Raw genomic sequence first — 18915 nt, 5'->3', positions numbered from 1 at the left:
CTGCTCTCTTGTCTCCTTTGGGTCTTTCGCTCTCTTTCTAACATATATTTCAGTCTTGAATAAATTATTTCAGTCTTGAATAAATTATCTCCTCTTCCTTGGGCCTGTTGCTCTCTTTCTAGCATATATTTCAGTTTTGAATGATCGCCAAACAGGTATCTCGTCTTCTTTGGGCCTTTCGCTCTCTCTCTAACATACATTTCTGTTTTGAATGATCGCAAAACTGCTTTCTTGTGTTTTTTGTGACATTTCGCTCTTTTTCTGACATATATTTCAGTTCTGAATGAACTCAAAACTGCTCTCTCGTCTCCTTTGGGTCTTTCGCTCTCTTTGTAACATATATTTCAGTCTTGAATAAATTCTTTCAGTCTTGAATAAATTATCTCCTCTTCTTTGGGCCTGTTGCTCTCTTTCTACCATAGATTTCAGTATTGAATGATCGCAAAACCGCTCTCTTGTCTTCTTTGAGCCTTTTGCTCTCTTTCTAGCATACATTTCCGTTTTGAATGATCGCAAAACTGCTCTCTCATCTTCTTGGACCTTTCGCTCTCTTTTTAGCAAAAATTTCAGTTTTGAATGATCGCCAAACCGCTCTCTTGTCTTCTTTGGGCCTTTCGCTCTCTCTCTAACATACATTTCTGTTTTGAATGATCGCAAAACTGCTTTCTTGTTTTTTTTTGTGACATTTCGCTCTCTTTCTGACATATATTTCAGTTCTGAATGAACTCAAAACTGCTCTCTCGTCTCCTTTGGGTCTTTAGCTCTCATTCTAACATATATTTCAGTCTTGAATAAATTTTTTCAGTCTTGAATAAATTCTCTCCTCTTCCTTGGGCCTGTTGCTCTCTTTCTACCATATATTTCAGTTTTGAATGATCGCAAAACCGCTCTCTCGTCTTCTTTGGGCCTTTTGCTCTCTTTCTAACATGTATTTCAGTTTTGAAAGATCTTAAAACTGCTCTCTCGTCTCCTTTGGGTCTTTCGCTCTCTTTCTAACATATATTTCAGTCTTGAATAAATTATTTCAGTCTTGAATAAATTCTCTCCTCTTCCTTGGGCCTGTTGCTCTCTTTCTACCATATATTTCAGTTTTGAATGATCGCAAAACCACTCTCTCATCTTCTTGGGCCTTTCGCTCTCTTTTTGGCATATATTTCAGTTTTGAATGATCGCCAAACTGCTCTCTTGTCTTCTTTGGGCCTTTCGCTCTCTCTCTAACATAAATTTCTGTTTTGAATGAACGTAAAACTACTTTCTTGTCTTTTTTGTGACATTTCGCTCTCTTTCTGACATATATTTCAGTTCTGAATGAACTCAAAACTGCTCTCTCGTCTCCTTTGGGTGTTTCGCTCTCTTTCTAACATATATTTCAGTCTTGAATAAATTATTTCAGTCTTGAATAAATTCTCTCCTCTTCTTTGGGCCTGTTGCTCTCTTTCTACCATAGATTTCAGTTTTGAATGATCGCAAAACCGGTCTCTCGTCTACTTTGGGCCTTTTGCTCTCTTTCTAGCATATATTTCAGTTTTTAATGATCGCAAAACCGCTCTCTCGTTTTCTTGGGCCTTTCGCTCTCTTTTTAACATATATTTCAGTTTTGAATGATTGCAAAACCGCTCTCTCGTCTTCTGTGGGCCTTTCGCTCTCTCTCTAACATACATTTCTGTTTTGAATGATCGCAAAACTGCTTTCTTGTGTTTTTTGTGACATTTCGCTCTCTTTCTGACATATATTTCAGTTCTGAATGAACTCAAAACTGCTCTCTCGTCTCCTTTGGGTCTTTCGCTCTCTTTGTAACATATATTTCAGTCTTGAATAAATTCTTTCAGTCTTGAATAAATTCTATCCTCTTCTTTGGAACTGTTGCTCTCTTTCTACCGTAGATTTCAGTTTTGAATGATCGCAAAACCGCTCTCTTGTCTTCTTGGGCCTTTCGCTCTCTTTCTAACATATATTTCAGTTTTGAAAGATCTTAAAACTGCTCTCTTGTCTCCTTTGGGTCTTTCGCTCTCTTTCTAACATATATTTCAGTTTTGAAAGATCTTAAAACTGCTCTCTTGTCTCCTTTGGGTCTTTCGCTCTCTTTCTAACATATATTTCAGTCTTGAATAAATTATTTCAGTCTTGAATAAATTATCTCCTCTTCCTTGGGCCTGTTGCTCTCTTTCTAGCATATATTTCAGTTTTGAATGATCGCCAAACAGCTATCTCGTCTTCTTTGGGCCTTTCGCTATCTCTCTAGCATACATTTCTGTTTTGAATGATCGCAAAACTGCTTTCTTGTGTTTTTTGTGACATTTCGCTCTCTTTCTGACATATATTCCAGTTCTGAATGAACTCAAAACTGCTCTCTCGTCTCCTTTGGGTCTTTCGCTCTCTTTGTAACATATATTTCAGTCTTGAATAAATTCTTTCAGTCTTGAATAAATTATCTCCTCTTCTTTGGGCCTGTTGCTCTCTTTCTACCATAGATTTCAGTATTGAATGATCGCAAAACCGCTCTCTTGTCTTCTTTGAGCCTTTTGCTCTCTTTCTAGCATATATTTCCGTTTTGAATGATCGCAAAACCGCTCTCTCATCTTCTTGGGCCTTTCGCTCTCTTTTTGGCATATATTTCAGTTTTGAATGATCGCCAAACCGCTCTCTTGTCTTCTTTGGGCCTTTCGCTCTCTCTCTAACATATATTTCCGTTTTGAATGATCGCAAAACTGCTTCCTTGTTTTTTTTGTGACATTTTGCTCTCTTTATGACATATATTTCAGTTCTGAATGAACTCAAAACTGCTCTCTCGTCTCCTTTGGGTCTTTAGCTCTCTTTCTAACATATATTTCAGTCTTGAATACATTTTTTCAGTCTTGAATAAATTCTCTCCTCTTCCTTGGGCCTGTTGCTCTCTTTCTACCATAGATTTCAGTATTGAATGATCGCAAAACCGGTCTCTCGTCTTCTTTGGGCCTTTTGCTCTCTTTCTAGCATATATTTCAGTTTTTAATGATCGCAAAACCGCTCTCTCGTTTTCTTGGGCCTTTCGCTCTCTTTTTAACATATATTTCAGTTTTGAATGATTGCAAAACCGCTCTCTCGTCTTCTGTGGGCCTTTCACTCTCTCTCTAACATAGATTTCTGTTTTGAATGATCGCAAAACTGCTTTCTTGTCTCTTTTGTGACATTTCGCTCTCTTTCTGACATATATTTCAGTTCTGAATGAACTCAAAACTGCTCTCTCGTCTCCTTTGGGTCTTTCGCTCTCTTTCTAACATATATTTCAGTCTTGAATAAATTATTTCAGTCTTGAATAAATTATCTCCTCTTCTTTGGGCCTGTTGCTCTCTTTCTACCAAAGATTTCAGTATTGAATAATCGCAAAACCGCTCTCTTGTCTTCTTTGAGCCTTTTGCTCTCTTTCTAGCATATATTTCCGTTTTGAATGATCGCAAAACTGCTCTCTCATCTTCTTGGACCTTTCGCTCTCTTTTTAGCATATATTTCAGTTTTGAATGATCGCCAAACCGCTCTCTTGTCTTCTTTGGGCCTTTCGCTCTCTCTCTAACATACATTTCTGTTTTGAATGATCGCAAAACTGCTTTCTTGTTTTTTTTTGTGACATTTCGCTCTCTTTCTGACATATATTTCAGTTCTGAATTAACTCAAAACTGCTCTCTCGTCTCCTTTGGGTCTTTAGCTCTCTTTCTAACATATATTTCAGTCTTGAATACATTTTTTCAGTCTTGAATAAATTCTCTCCTCTTCCTTGGGCCTGTTGCTCTCTTTCTACCATATATTTCAGTTTTGAATGATCGCAAAACAGCTATCTCGTCTTCTTTGGGCCTTTCGCTATCTCTCTAGCATACATTTCTGTTTTGAATGATCGCAAAACTGCTTTCTTGTGTTTTTTGTGACATTTCGCTCTCTTTCTGACATATATTTCAGTTCTGACTGAACTCAAAACTGCTCTCTCGTCTTCTTTGGGCCTTTTGCTCTCTTTCTAACATGTATTTCAGTTTTGAAAGATCTTAAAACTGCTCTCTCGTCTCCTTTGGGTCTTTCGCTCTCTTTCTAACATATATTTCAGTCTTGAATAAATTATTTCAGTCTTGAATAAATTCTCTCCTCTTCCTTGGGCCTGTTGCTCTCTTTCTACCATATATTTCAGTTTTGAATGATCGCAAAACCACTCTCTCATCTTCTTGGGCCTTTCGCTCTCTTTTTGGCATATATTTCAGTTTTGAATGATCGCCAAACTGCTCTCTTGTCTTCTTTGGGCCTTTCGCTCTCTCTCTAACATAAATTTCTGTTTTGAATGAACGTAAAACTACTTTCTTGTCTTTTTTGTGACATTTCGCTCTCTTTCTGACATATATTTCAGTTCTGAATGAACTCAAAACTGCTCTCTCGTCTCCTTTGGGTGTTTCGCTCTCTTTCTAACATATATTTCAGTCTTGAATAAATTATTTCAGTCTTGAATAAATTCTCTCCTCTTCTTTGGGCCTGTTGCTCTCTTTCTACCATAGATTTCAGTTTTGAATGATCGCAAAACCGGTCTCTCGTCTACTTTGGGCCTTTTGCTCTCTTTCTAGCATATATTTCAGTTTTTAATGATCGCAAAACCGCTCTCTCGTTTTCTTGGGCCTTTCGCTCTCTTTTTAACATATATTTCAGTTTTGAATGATTGCAAAACCGCTCTCTCGTCTTCTGTGGGCCTTTCGCTCTCTCTCTAACATACATTTCTGTTTTGAATGATCGCAAAACTGCTTTCTTGTGTTTTTTGTGACATTTCGCTCTCTTTCTGACATATATTTCAGTTCTGAATGAACTCAAAACTGCTCTCTCGTCTCCTTTGGGTCTTTCGCTCTCTTTGTAACATATATTTCAGTCTTGAATAAATTCTTTCAGTCTTGAATAAATTCTCTCCTCTTCTTTGGAACTGTTGCTCTCTTTCTACCGTAGATTTCAGTTTTGAATGATCGCAAAACCGCTCTCTTGTCTTCTTGGGCCTTTCGCTCTCTTTCTAACATATATTTCAGTTTTGAAAGATCTTAAAACTGCTCTCTTGTCTCCTTTGGGTCTTTCGCTCTCTTTCTAACATATATTTCAGTTTTGAAAGATCTTAAAACTGCTCTCTTGTCTCCTTTGGGTCTTTCGCTCTCTTTCTAACATATATTTCAGTCTTGAATAAATTATTTCAGTCTTGAATAAATTATCTCCTCTTCCTTGGGCCTGTTGCTCTCTTTCTAGCATATATTTCAGTTTTGAATGATCGCCAAACAGCTATCTCGTCTTCTTTGGGCCTTTCGCTATCTCTCTAGCATACATTTCTGTTTTGAATGATCGCAAAACTGCTTTCTTGTGTTTTTTGTGACATTTCGCTCTCTTTCTGACATATATTTCAGTTCTGAATGAACTCAAAACTGCTCTCTCGTCTCCTTTGGGTCTTTCGCTCTCTTTGTAACATATATTTCAGTCTTGAATAAATTCTTTCAGTCTTGAATAAATTATCTCCTCTTCTTTGGGCCTGTTGCTCTCTTTCTACCATAGATTTCAGTATTGAATGATCGCAAAACCGCTCTCTTGTCTTCTTTGAGCCTTTTGCTCTCTTTCTAGCATATATTTCCGTTTTGAATGATCGCAAAACCGCTCTCTCATCTTCTTGGACCTTTCGCTCTCTTTTTAGCATATATTTCAGTTTTGAATGATCGCCAAACCGCTCTCTTGTCTTCTTTGGGCCTTTCGCTCTCTCTCTAACATATATTTCCGTTTTGAATGATCGCAAAACTGCTTCCTTGTTTTTTTTGTGACATTTTGCTCTCTTTATGACATATATTTCAGTTCTGAATGAACTCAAAACTGCTCTCTCGTCTCCTTTGGGTCTTTAGCTCTCTTTCTAACATATATTTCAGTCTTGAATACATTTTTTCAGTCTTGAATAAATTCTCTCCTCTTCCTTGGGCCTGTTGCTCTCTTTCTACCATAGATTTCAGTATTGAATGATCGCAAAACCGGTCTCTCGTCTTCTTTGGGCCTTTTGCTCTCTTTCTAGCATATATTTCAGTTTTTAATGATCGCAAAACCGCTCTCTCGTTTTCTTGGGCCTTTCGCTCTCTTTTTAACATATATTTCAGTTTTGAATGATTGCAAAACCGCTCTCTCGTCTTCTGTGGGCCTTTCGCTCTCTCTCTAACATAGATTTCTGTTTTGAATGATCGCAAAACTGCTTTCTTGTCTCTTTTGTGACATTTCGCTCTCTTTCTGACATATATTTCAGTTCTGAATGAACTCAAAACTGCTCTCTCGTCTCCTTTGGGTCTTTCGCTCTCTTTCTAACATATATTTCAGTCTTGAATAAATTATTTCAGTCTTGAATAAATTATCTCCTCTTCTTTGGGCCTGTTGCTCTCTTTCTACCAAAGATTTCAGTATTGAATAATCGCAAAACCGCTCTCTTGTCTTCTTTGAGCCTTTTGCTCTCTTTCTAGCATATATTTCCGTTTTGAATGATCGCAAAACTGCTCTCTCATCTTCTTGGACCTTTCGCTCTCTTTTTAGCATATATTTCAGTTTTGAATGATCGCCAAACCGCTCTCTTGTCTTCTTTGGGCCTTTCGCTCTCTCTCTAACATACATTTCTGTTTTGAATGATCGCAAAACTGCTTTCTTGTTTTTTTTTGTGACATTTCGCTCTCTTTCTGACATATATTTCAGTTCTGAATTAACTCAAAACTGCTCTCTCGTCTCCTTTGGGTCTTTAGCTCTCTTTCTAACATATATTTCAGTCTTGAATACATTTTTTCAGTCTTGAATAAATTCTCTCCTCTTCCTTGGGCCTGTTGCTCTCTTTCTACCATATATTTCAGTTTTGAATGATCGCAAAACAGCTATCTCGTCTTCTTTGGGCCTTTCGCTATCTCTCTAGCATACATTTCTGTTTTGAATGATCGCAAAACTGCTTTCTTGTGTTTTTTGTGACATTTCGCTCTCTTTCTGACATATATTTCAGTTCTGAATGAACTCAAAACTGCTCTCTCGTCTTCTTTGGGCCTTTTGCTCTCTTTCTAACATGTATTTCAGTTTTGAAAGATCTTAAAACTGCTCTCTCGTCTCCTTTGGGTCTTTCGCTCTCTTTCTAACATATATTTCAGTCTTGAATAAATTATTTCAGTCTTGAATAAATTCTCTCCTCTTCCTTGGGCCTGTTGCTCTCTTTCTACCATATATTTCAGTTTTGAATGATCGCAAAACCACTCTCTCATCTTCTTGGGCCTTTCGCTCTCTTTTTGGCATATATTTCAGTTTTGAATGATCGCCAAACTGCTCTCTTGTCTTCTTTGGGCCTTTCGCTCTCTCTCTAACATACATTTCCGTTTTGAATGAACGTAAAACTACTTTCTTGTCTCTTTTGTGACATTTCGCTCTCTTTCTGACATATATTTCAGTTCTGAATGAACTCAAAACTGCTCTCTCGTCTCCTTTGGGTCTTTCGCTCTCTTTCTAACATATATTTCAGTCTTGAATAAATTATTTCAGTCTTGAATAAATTATCTCCTCTTCTTTGGGCCTGTTGCTCTCTTTCTACCATATATTCCAGTTTTGAATGATCGCAAACCCGCTCTCTCGTCTTCTTTGGGCCTTTTGCTCTCTTTCTAGCATATATTTCAGTTTTTAATGATCGCAAAACCGCTCTCTCGTCTTCTTTGGGCCCTTTGGTCTCTTTCTAACATATAGTGTGTTTCACAAATGTATCACAGTCACCGAACGCTGCAGGACTGCCAAGATCGTCTCTTAAAGAGACCACCTACCGTGTCACCAAGTGCTACTAGAAATCAATCAGGTTTAAGTTGGATCAACAGGAACACCGTGAAGTAGTCATACCTTGGCAGCCATGATCATGGAGGAGCCCCCTCGGACGCCCAGGATAGGGATGTGCGTCTGGGCCGAAATGAAGTCCAGGATCTGGGCAATGGCCTCCTGGTCGGTGTCGTCTCCAAAGACCACGCCTTGCAGCCAGTGCTCTGTCATCAAGTCACAGATGCTCTTGATGATGCTCTTTGGGTCCGTCTCGTTCATGGTCAGGATCTCCACGTTGGGCGCCATGTGGAGGAAATCTTCCTTCTCCCGGGCCCCCGCCAGCGCCATCTCGCTGGAGTTGCCCACCAAGACGACGGCGATGCTGAGGCCCCGCAGGATGTTGGGGAGGGCCATGTGGTGGGGCGGGAGTGGGGGCATGGGGATGTAGTGGACGCCACCCCCTCCCTTTTCTCTCCGGGAGTGGCAGGCGGGGGGCAGGTGGAGAAGGCAGAGGAAGAGGAGAAGCACACCAAGGGAGACCTTGGCGTGGCGGTGGAGCGACGGGGGCGGGGGTGGACGGGGGTGTCGGCCCCGCCTCCCTCGCTCCTGGACCACTGATGGGGCGCAGGAGCAGACCCCGGCAAGGATGCGCAGAGGGGAAGGGCGGCCGCTGACAGGCATGGTGGAGGAGCGGGAGAGAAATACCTGGGGGGACAAAGAAGAGAGCAGTTCAAACTAGATCGAGCAAGGTGACAAAGGTTGAAAAAGGCCAAACTTGTGATTGACCCAACTAAAGTGTTACTTGAAGCCACATCATTTATTGTGGCTTGCCACATCATTTAATTGGCCCGCCACGTCGTTTAAGGTGTCTTGCCACATCGTTTAATGTCGCTTGCCAATTCATTAGATGTGGCTTGCCACGTCATTTAATGTGGCTTGCCACATCATTAGATGTGGCTTGCCACATCATTACATGTGGTCATTACGTGTGCCCGCCACATCATTAATTGTGGCTTGCCACATCATTACGTGTGCCTGCCACTTCATTAATTGTGGCTTGCCACATCATTACATGTGTCCACCACATCATTCAATGTGGCTTGCCACATCATTACATGTGTCCACCACATCATTCAACGTGGCTTGCCACATCATTCAATGTTTCTTGCCACATTAACCCGCCATATCAAACCGCCACACGTGCCCGCCACATCATTTAATGCGGCTTGCCACATCATTACATGTGGCCCGCCATGTCATTACGTGTGCCCGCCACATCATTACATTTGTCCACCACGTCATTATATGTGTCCACCACATCATTCAATGTGGCTTGCCACATTAACCCGCCACATCATTACATGTGCCCGCCACATCATTTAATACGGCTTGCCACATCATTACACGTGGCCCGCCATGTCATTACGTGTGCCCGCCACATCATTACATGTGTCCACCACATCATTCAATTTGGCTTGCCACATCATTCAATGTTGCTTGCCACGTTAACCCACCATATCAAACCGCCACACGTGCCCGCCACATCATTTAATGCGGCTTGCCACATCATTACATGTGGCCCGCCATGTCATTACGTGTGCCCGCCACATCATTACATTTGTCCACCACGTCATTATATGTGTCCACCACATCATTCAATGTGGCTTGCCACATTAACCCGCCACATCATTACATGTGCCCGCCACATCATTTAATACGGCTTGCCACATCATTACATGTGGCCCGCCATGTCATTACGTGTGCCCGCCACATCATTACATTTGTCCACCACGTCATTATATGTGTCCACCACATCATTCAATGTGGCTTGCCACGTTAACCCGCCACATCATTACATGTGCCCGCCACATCATTTAATACGGCTTGCCACATCATTACACGTGGCCCGCCATGTCAGTACGTGTGCCCGCCACATCATTAATTGTGGCTTGCCGCATCATTACATGTGTCCACCACATCATTCAATGTGGCTTGCCACATTAACCCACCACATCAACCCGCCACTTCAACCAGCCATATCATTACATGTGCCCGCCAGATCATTTAACACGGCTTGCCACATCATTACATGTGTCCGCCACATCATTCAATGTGGCTTGCCACATTAACCCGCCACATCAACCCGCCACATCATTACATGTGCCCGCCACATCATTAATAAGTGGCTTGCCACATCATTACATGTGTCCGCCACATCATTCAATGTGGCTTGCCACATTAACCCGCCACATCAACCCGCCACATCATTACATGTGCCCGCCACATCATTAATAAGTGGCTTGCCACATCATTACATGTGTCCGCCACATCATTCAATGTGGCTTGCCACATTAACCCGCCACATCAACCCGCCACATCATTACATGTGCCCGCCACATCATTAATAAGTGGCTTGCCACATCGTTACATGTGTCCGCCACATCATTCAATGTGGCTTGCCACATTAACCCGCCACATCAACCCGCCACATCATTACATGTGCCCGCCACGTCATTAATAAGTGGCTTGCCACATCATTACATGTGTCCACCACATCATTCAATGTGGCTTGCCACGTTAACCCGCCACATCAACCCGCCACAAGTGCCCGCCACGTCATTTAATGCGGCTTGCCACATCATTACACGTGGCCCGCCATGTCATTACGTGTGCCCGCCACATCATTACATGTGTCCACCACATCATTCAATTTGGCTTGCCACATCATTCAATGTTGCTTGCCACATTAACCCGCCATATCAACCCGCCACACGTGCCCGCCACATCATTTAAGGCGGCTTGCCACATCATTACATGTGGCCCGCCATATCATTACGTGTGGCCACCACATCATTCAATGTGGCTTGCCACATCATTCAATGTTGCTTGCCACATTAACCCACCATGTCAAACCGCCACACGTGCCCGCCACATCATTTAAGGCGGCTTGCCACATCATTACATGTGGCCCGCCATGTCATTACGTGTGCCCGCCACATCATTACATGTGTCCACCACATCATTATATGTGTCCACCACATCATTCAATGTGGCTTGCCACATTAACCCGCCACATCATTACATGTGCCCGCCACATCCTTTAAAGCGGCTTGCCACATCATTACATGTGGCCCGCCGCATCATTACGTGTGTCCACCACATCATTAATTGTGGCTTGCCGCATCATTACATGTGTCCACCACATCATTCAATGTGGCTTGCCACATCAACCCGCCACATCAACCCGCCACATCATTACATGTGCCCGCCACATCATTAATAAGTGGCTTGCCACATCATTACATGTGTCCGCCACATCATTCAACGTGGCTTGCCACATTAACCCGCCACATCATTACATGTGCCCGCCACATCATTTAATACGGCTTGCCACATCATCACGCGTGGCCCGCCATGTCATTCCATGTGCCCGCCACATCATTAATTGTGGCTTGCCACATCATTACATGTGTCCACCACATCATTCAAGTGGCTTGCCACATCTTTCAATGTGGCTTGCCACATTAACCCGCCACATCAACCCACCATATCATTAAATGTGCCCGCCACATCATTTAAAGTGGCCTGCCACATCATTTAGTTTGGCTTGCCACATCATTTATTGGCCCACCACTTTAACTCGCTACGTCAACCCGCTACATCATTACATGTACCTCCCATGTCATTAAAATGTCGCTTGCCAAATCATTTTTTTGTCTCGCCACATCATTTAATTTGGCTTGCCACATCATTTAAAGCAGTGGTTCTCAACCTTTTTTTCAGTGATGTACCCCCTGTGAACATTTTTTTTAACTCAAGTACCCCCTAATCAGAGCAAAGCATTTTTGGTTGAAAAAACTAGATCAAGAAGTAAAATACAGCACTATGTTTCTGATTTATTAAATTTAATAACAGTGCAAAATATTGCTAATTTGTAGTGGTCCTTCTTGAACTATTTGGAAAAAAGATACAAAAATAACTAAAAACTTGTTGAAAAATAAAATAATTATAAAAACAGATTTCTACACATGCCCTCTTTGGGGATTGTAGTAGAGATCCATCTGGATTCATGAACTTTATTCTAAACAATTCTTCACAAAAAAATAAATATTTAACATCAATATTTATGGAACAGGTCAACAAAAAATCTAGCTGTCAACACCAGTGGCGTCGCCAGACAGATTTCACTGGGGCACGTGCCCCACTGTTGATCTGCAGTGCCCCAGTAAAAATGTCACCAATAAAAAAAAAAAACGCTTCAGACTTTTAAGTCTACATAACATAGACAACAGCGCACATACTACTTAGTATGGTAATTGATTGCTACTGTATTCACTCCACGTAACAATGAGCACATGGCTAATTGATATGGTAATTTATTCATGTGTGGATCAAGACTTCAGTTGAGAGAGAGAGGGAGAGAGAGAGAGGTAGAGAGAGAGAGAGAGAGCGAGGGGATGCGATTCACTGCTGAGGTAGGTAATGTTAGCCAAAAACAATTTGTTAATTACAGTATTTTGATTTTGCTTTGACTCAAACTTTAACTCCTAGATGGATATCAGAAAGTTATTCGCCCGCAGCAGGGAAGAAACAGCAGGAATGAGAGATGTAAGTGAAGTCCTAGCTAGCTAGGCAACATAATTGTCTAAAGTTGATGCTAAGTTAGCTAACGTTCTTCCTTGTATCAAGACAAACATATTCATTTGGTGTACGAGCTGTCGGGGGAATTTCCAATCAACATGAAACATAATGTTGGTTATTGTCTGCTGGTTCTGCATCAATAATGATTTGGAGTCAGCATGTGTGAGTTGAGTGCTTCTCAAATGGTTTATCTTCAGGAAAAAAAACATGTTTCCATATCATCAAGTCGTGAGCCCAATTTTTAAATCATTCAAGTTTATTTCACAGAAAAATAGCACAGCAGACTTGTCTTGTTAATCGGTGTGACTTTGACTAAAATAATCTTGTTTTGTCACCAGAAAAATGGCTACAGCTAAAGCATCTGCTTTTGTTTCCAGAAAAAATAGTAACATTTCTGTATTTGTTACCAGAAAGATGGCTGAAAATATCGAGTTTTGTTGCCCCATTTAGATTTTTAAAAAATATATTTCCATGTCTGTCCTGAGTCCTCCTCCAACTTGTCAGTCGGTTTGCCTTTTGCTAAAATACTCACCAGAAAAATGACTAAAAATATCTGGTTTTGTTGCCACAATTTGATTTTTTTCTCCCTAAACTTTTTTTTTTCCATGCACACATCTGACTACGACTCACTGAAAATGACACACAATCCACTTTTATGTCACGACCCAGCAGTTGGGAACCACTGGTCAACTGTATAACAGTCACTGTAATATTTCCATGTCTGTCCAGAGTGATTGACCACTTTGCAAAAATGAAAACAAGACGTTACAGTTTACTTCTCAGAAAATGACTCCCTGAACAGACACACAACAGTTGTTCGTTTATTCTACTACTGTGGCTTTATTGTTTTGTGTATATTTTATAATTTTGTGTATCTGAAATAGGATTAGCCACATTGCCATTAATGGAAATTAAATAATATAAAAGAACCCAGAGATGTAGGAGTGCTTTATTTTTTGTTTTATTTTTGTAGATATTAAATTTGCAGATGATTACTGCAATATATATTTCAAAAAGATTCATTGCTCTTCCTTTTTGCAGTTAGAAGTCTGGAGTAAAAAAGTGCACAAGTCGGTCAAATGCATTAGTTAATTTCAGGTGGTTAATCAAAGATCCATACAACATAATTTGATATGATTTCATAGTTTAAAGCACTGTTTATGTATTTTATAATAAATAAGTGCTTTAAATGTTTTTGCTTGCGCGCTTTGCACCATGGCCGGCTCTACGCAGGGGCAAGAGGGGGCAGAGCCCCCTTAAATAAATGTCTTGCCCCCTCAAATCCAAATTTGAGAAAGCAAATTTTAATAAACTCACAAAATTACTACATTACAAGTTGACAAAATTATCTGCACTAGCGGAAAAATCCGCCGAAAAAGGGACACACACGATATAGTAGTGTCGGCTTCCCTCTCATCCCTCCCTCCGCTGTGCGTGTATTCACCATTCCACAGGCTGCGCAGCAGACACACACCCGCACACACCCCTCAGCCCTCAGTAAACATCCAATCACTGTTGCAGTATGAAGAGAAAAGAAAAGGAAAAGTTGTCTACATTTCTCATATACTTGTTAGGATGGGTGTATTTGTGTAGTCTTATCTGTCATAAACACGTTTATGACACGTTTACTTTCGGTGCTCCGGAGTTCCTTTTTTTTTTTTTTTTACAACTTGACGAGAGCAGTGACAGCGGAGGCTCTGAGCAGCAGTGGTTTGAAAGGCAGAGGGCCTCCACTGTCCCTGTAACAAGCTAAAAGTCATTTATGATGCTGTTAATGATGGTAAAAATGAAACATAAGGTATATATCCTGCTTAGCAGTCCTCCTCTGCTGTCCTCTGTTCAGAGCAGAGTCCCTAGCAACGACCCGTTTTACTTAGCAACGGTCTGGCAATCGACTGCTGGAATTCTTTTTCTGTTGTTTTTCTTGTGATTCTACATAGTCAACCTTTAATGTTTCAATCTACAGGGAAATGAGAGAGTGGAGAGAAATCAATCAATCAATCAATGTTTACTTATATAGCCCTAAATCACTAGTGTCTCAAAGGGCTGCACAAACCACCACGACATCCTCGGTAGGCCCACATAAGGGCAAGGAAAACTCACACCCAGTGGGACATCGGTGACAATAATGACCCAGTGGGATGTCGGTGACAATGATGACTATGAGAACCTTGGAGAGGAGGAAAGCAATGGATGTCGAGCGGGTCTAACATGATACTGTGAAAGTTCAATCCATAATGGATCCAACACAGTTGCGAGAGTCCAGTCCAAAGCAGATCCAACACAGCAGCGAGAGTCCCGTTCACAGCGGAGCCAACAGGAAACCATCCCAAGCGGAGGCGGATCAGCAGCGCAGAGATATCCCCAGCCGATACACAGGCAAGCAGTACATGGCCACCGGATCGGACCGGACCCCTCCACAAGGGAGAGTGGGACATAGAAGAAAAAGAAAAGAAACGGCAGATCAACTGGTCTAAAAAGGGAGTCTATTTAAAGGCTAGTGTATACAAATGAGTTTTAAGGTGAGACTTAAATGCTTCTACTAGAAAGGAGTTTTTGAGCTCTTAAGTTGCCAACCAAAAAAATAAAAAATACAAAAAAATATATGTATAAAACAAAAAAATGTTCTACTGTACATCTGTTCTGTTTTATAAATTATTTTGAGATTATTTTTTTATCATTATTCATCAGACTACCTTTCAGTTTTGTAAATATTGACTGTAGTGTGTGAAGTCCTACTTTGGGTCAAAATTTATTTGAGAGTTAGGCCATCCAGTTAGAATAAATGTTATGTTGTTGGTTGATAAAATCTGGACGAAGGATGTTTTATTTTATTTTATTCATTTATTTTTATTTTCATTTTTCAGTTTCCCCCCCTGAGGGATTGCCACCTTATTGTGGTCAGGGGGGTTGCGTGCCTCAGTGACCGTAAGAGCTATACCAGCAGGAGCTTAGTTTTCAGGTGGGACACCCAAGTTGGACAGGTCTGAAGGTAGAGGCCTGACAAAGTGCAATCCACTACTCCAGGTTGGGGTTGGACACATAGCTAAAGACCCATTTCAATGAAGAAAGCATCGTTACTATAAGCACAGAAAAAAAGTGCTGGAGCATGATGTGTACACATGATGCCCCCTTCACATTTCTGACTGCCCCCTCATATAAGCATGCCTAGAACCGCCCCTGCTTTGCACACTCACATGAAAAGACTCCGGCTTATTAGTGATTCCTACAGCTCAAAAAAAGTCTGCGGGCTATAGAGCGTTTTCCGTTCGGGCTCCAGTACTCTGGAATGCCCTCCCGGTAACAGTTCGAGATGCTACCTCAGTAGAAGCATTTAAGTCTCATCTTAAAACTCATCTGTATACTCTAGCCTTTAAATAGACCTCCTTTTTAGACCAGTTGATCTGCCGCTTCTTTTCTTTCTCCTATGTCCCCCCCTCCCTTGTGGAGGGGGTCCGGTCCGATGACCATGGATGAAGTACTGACTGTCCAGAGTCGAGACCCAGGATGGACCGCTCGTCGGGACCCAGGATGGACCGCTCGCCTGTATTGGTTGGGGACATCTCTACGCTGCTGATCCGCTTGAGATGGTTTCCTGTGGACGGGACTCTCACTGCTGTCTTGGAGCCACTATGGATTGAACTTTCACAGTATCATGTTAGACCCGCTCGACATCCATTGCTTTCGGTCCCCTAGAGGGGGGGGGTTTCCCACATCTGAGGTCCTCTCCAAGGTTTCTCATAGTCAGCATTGTCGCTGGCGTCCCACTGAATGTGAATTCTCCCTGCCCACTGGGTGTGAGTTTTCCTTGCCCTTTTGTGGGTTCTTCCGAGGATGTTGTAGTCGTAATGATTTGTGCAGTCCTTTGAGACATTTGTGATTTGGGGCTATATAAATAAACATTGATTGATTGATTGATTGATGAATTATTTGTGCCCCAGGTGTGCCTCAGTACAGTATTAGGTCTAGTGACGCCCCTGGTCAACACTGAATATTGCATAATTGCACTACTTTTCACAGTTCTTTTGGACAGACATTTTAGTGAGAAACCTGAGCTTGTGCTTCACTGAGGATCTTTGTCAGTCTTGGTGATATTGTGGACGCCTTCCGCATCGTGCTTTGAGATGACCTGAATTCATTTAGTCTCCTCTTTAAAAAAAATCATGTGGCTTACCGACATGGCAAGCGTGTCTTGTCCGGAGATGCCGCTGAAGATGTGCGGGCTTCATGCCGCTGTTAGCGAACATTTCTCCACAGAAAAAACACAATAATATGGGGGGGTTACAACTCGAAGCCGTAAATCCCATTACACATATTCTTCGGAATACTGTCTGGTCAGGTTTGGCCTTATTTGGCACATGTTCCTCCTCGTTTTAACCACGCCTCCATTGTTTTCTCCATCGATTGTTGATTGACAGTTGGTGCCGTGCGGCCCCGCCAGGGAGGATCAAACCTTCATGGCATGGGGGGTGGGGAACTCTGGCTTTATGGTAATTATTGGAACAGAACACCGCCTGTCTTATTGAGACAATATGTCTCGGTGTGTTGTGTAACGCTCGCTTCGTGGCGCCTAAAGAGCTGCGCTGGACTGCGAGTTGAGAGGTGAGCTAGACTCGCCAGGCGCAAGCACTTCCTCATTATGCACCAATGACCGTGACGGAGAGCGAGGTTGCGTTCAGGAACACCCAGGATTACGAGCATCAAACTTTACATATTTTTTTGGACGTGATTTTTCAATGTCGTGTAACGCTGCAGAATTAAGACCATTTCTTGTTGATTTTATTTCTTATTTTTTGTGTCTACATGTTTGAATATAAAATTTAGTCAAATAAAAAAATTTTTTATTACTAGTTCTATTTGAATGTCACAAAATGGTTTTGTGGGCATTGTTTCGTTTTCAGAAAAAAAACATTTGAATGATCACAAAACCACGCTCTCGTCTTCTTTGGGCTTTTTGCTCTCTTTCTAACATTTATTTCAGTTTTGAATGATCGAGATAAGACGCTCTCTCGTCTTCTTTGGGTCTTTCCCACTCTATATAACATATAATTCGGTTTTGACTAATCGCAAAACCGCTCTCTCCTCTTCTTTGGGCCTTTCGCTCTCTTTCTAACATAATTCAGTTTTGAATGATCGCAATAAAATGCTCTCTCGTCTTCTTTGGGCCTTTCGCTCTCTTTCTAACATAGTGTTCAGTTTTGAATGATCGCGATAAAATGCTCTCTTGTCTTCTTTGGGCCTTTTGCTCTCTTTATAACATAGATTTCAGTTTTGAATGATTGCAAAACCGCTCTCTCGTCTTCTTTGAGCCTTTCGCTCTCTTTCTAACATATTTTGGTTTTGAATGATCGGGATAAAATGCTCTCTTGTCTTCTTTGGGCCTTTCGCTCTCTTTCTAACATAATTCAGTTTTGAATGATCGCGATAAAATGCTCTCTTGTCTTCTTTGGGCCTTTTGCTCTCTTTAAAACATAGATTTCAGTTTTGAATGATCGCAAAACCGCTCTCTCGTCTTCTTTGAGCCTTTCGCTCTCTTTCTAAGATATTTCGGTTTTGAACGATCGGGATAAAATGCTCTCTCGTCTTCTTTGGGCCTTTCGCTCTCTTTCTAACATAATTCAGTTTTGAGTGATCGCGATAAAATGCTCTCTTGTCTTCTTTGGGACTTTTGCTCTCTTTATAACATATATTTTAGTTTTGAATGATCGCAAAACCGCTCTCCTGTCTTCTTTGAGCCTCTTGCTCTCTTTCTAACATATATTTTGGTTTTGAATGATCGGAAAACCGCTCACTTCTCTTCTTTGGGGGGAACTCTGGCTTTATGGTAATTAATGGAATACCCTAGTACTTGATTTGATGTTCAGTTTATGAACTTACATTCATACTTTGTTGAAGTATTATTGAATAAATACATTTATAAAGGATTTTTTAATTTTTGCTATTTTCATAATATTTTAAAAAAATCTCACGTACCCCGTTGGCAGTGTTTCTCAAATGGGGGTACGCGTACCCCTGGGAGTACTTAAAGGTATGCCAAGGGGTACTAGAGATTTAAAAAAATATATTCTAGCAACAATTCAAAAATCTTTTATAAATATATTTATTGAATAATACTTTAACACAGGGGTAGGGAACCTATGGCTCTAGAGCAGGGGTCGGGAACCTTTTTGGCTGAGAGAGCCAAGAGGCCAAATATTTTAAAATGTATTTCTGTAAGAGCCATATAATATTTTTTAAATACTAAACACAACTAAACGCCTGCATTTTGAAGTAAGAGCAACATTTCTAGACTACAATAGGTCTCTTATTCTTTGTAATAACATTGTTAATCTGAAGCTAACTGTGGAGGAGGGCGTGGCCTGCGGGCCTGCAGCGAAGCGGGGTGTTTTCAGGATCAGCCTCGAAATCAGTGACAGGTGCGTAGATGGGCCATCTGGGCCTTGTTATCTAATCACCTGCCGCTCGGTTGTAAGCAGCAGCCAGGAGGAGGGA

General features: G+C 41.3%; 1 protein-coding gene across 1 annotated transcript in view; it reads right to left on the bottom strand.

Moving 5' to 3' along the window:
• Positions 1 to 18915, bottom strand: part of LOC133541130 (glutamate receptor ionotropic, NMDA 2B-like) — a 553382-nt gene that overhangs the window by 348491 nt on the left and 185976 nt on the right. Inside the window, exon 4 of the mRNA XM_061884238.1 lies at positions 7867 to 8487. Within this exon, the coding sequence (XP_061740222.1) occupies positions 7867 to 8487 (621 nt within the window). The remainder of the gene's footprint in view (positions 1 to 7866; positions 8488 to 18915) is intronic.

Source organism: Nerophis ophidion, linkage group LG23, assembly GCF_033978795.1.
Source record: "Nerophis ophidion isolate RoL-2023_Sa linkage group LG23, RoL_Noph_v1.0, whole genome shotgun sequence".
NCBI classification, from domain to species: domain Eukaryota; kingdom Metazoa; phylum Chordata; class Actinopteri; order Syngnathiformes; family Syngnathidae; genus Nerophis; species Nerophis ophidion.
This window is presented reverse-complemented; position numbering and strand designations above follow the sequence as displayed.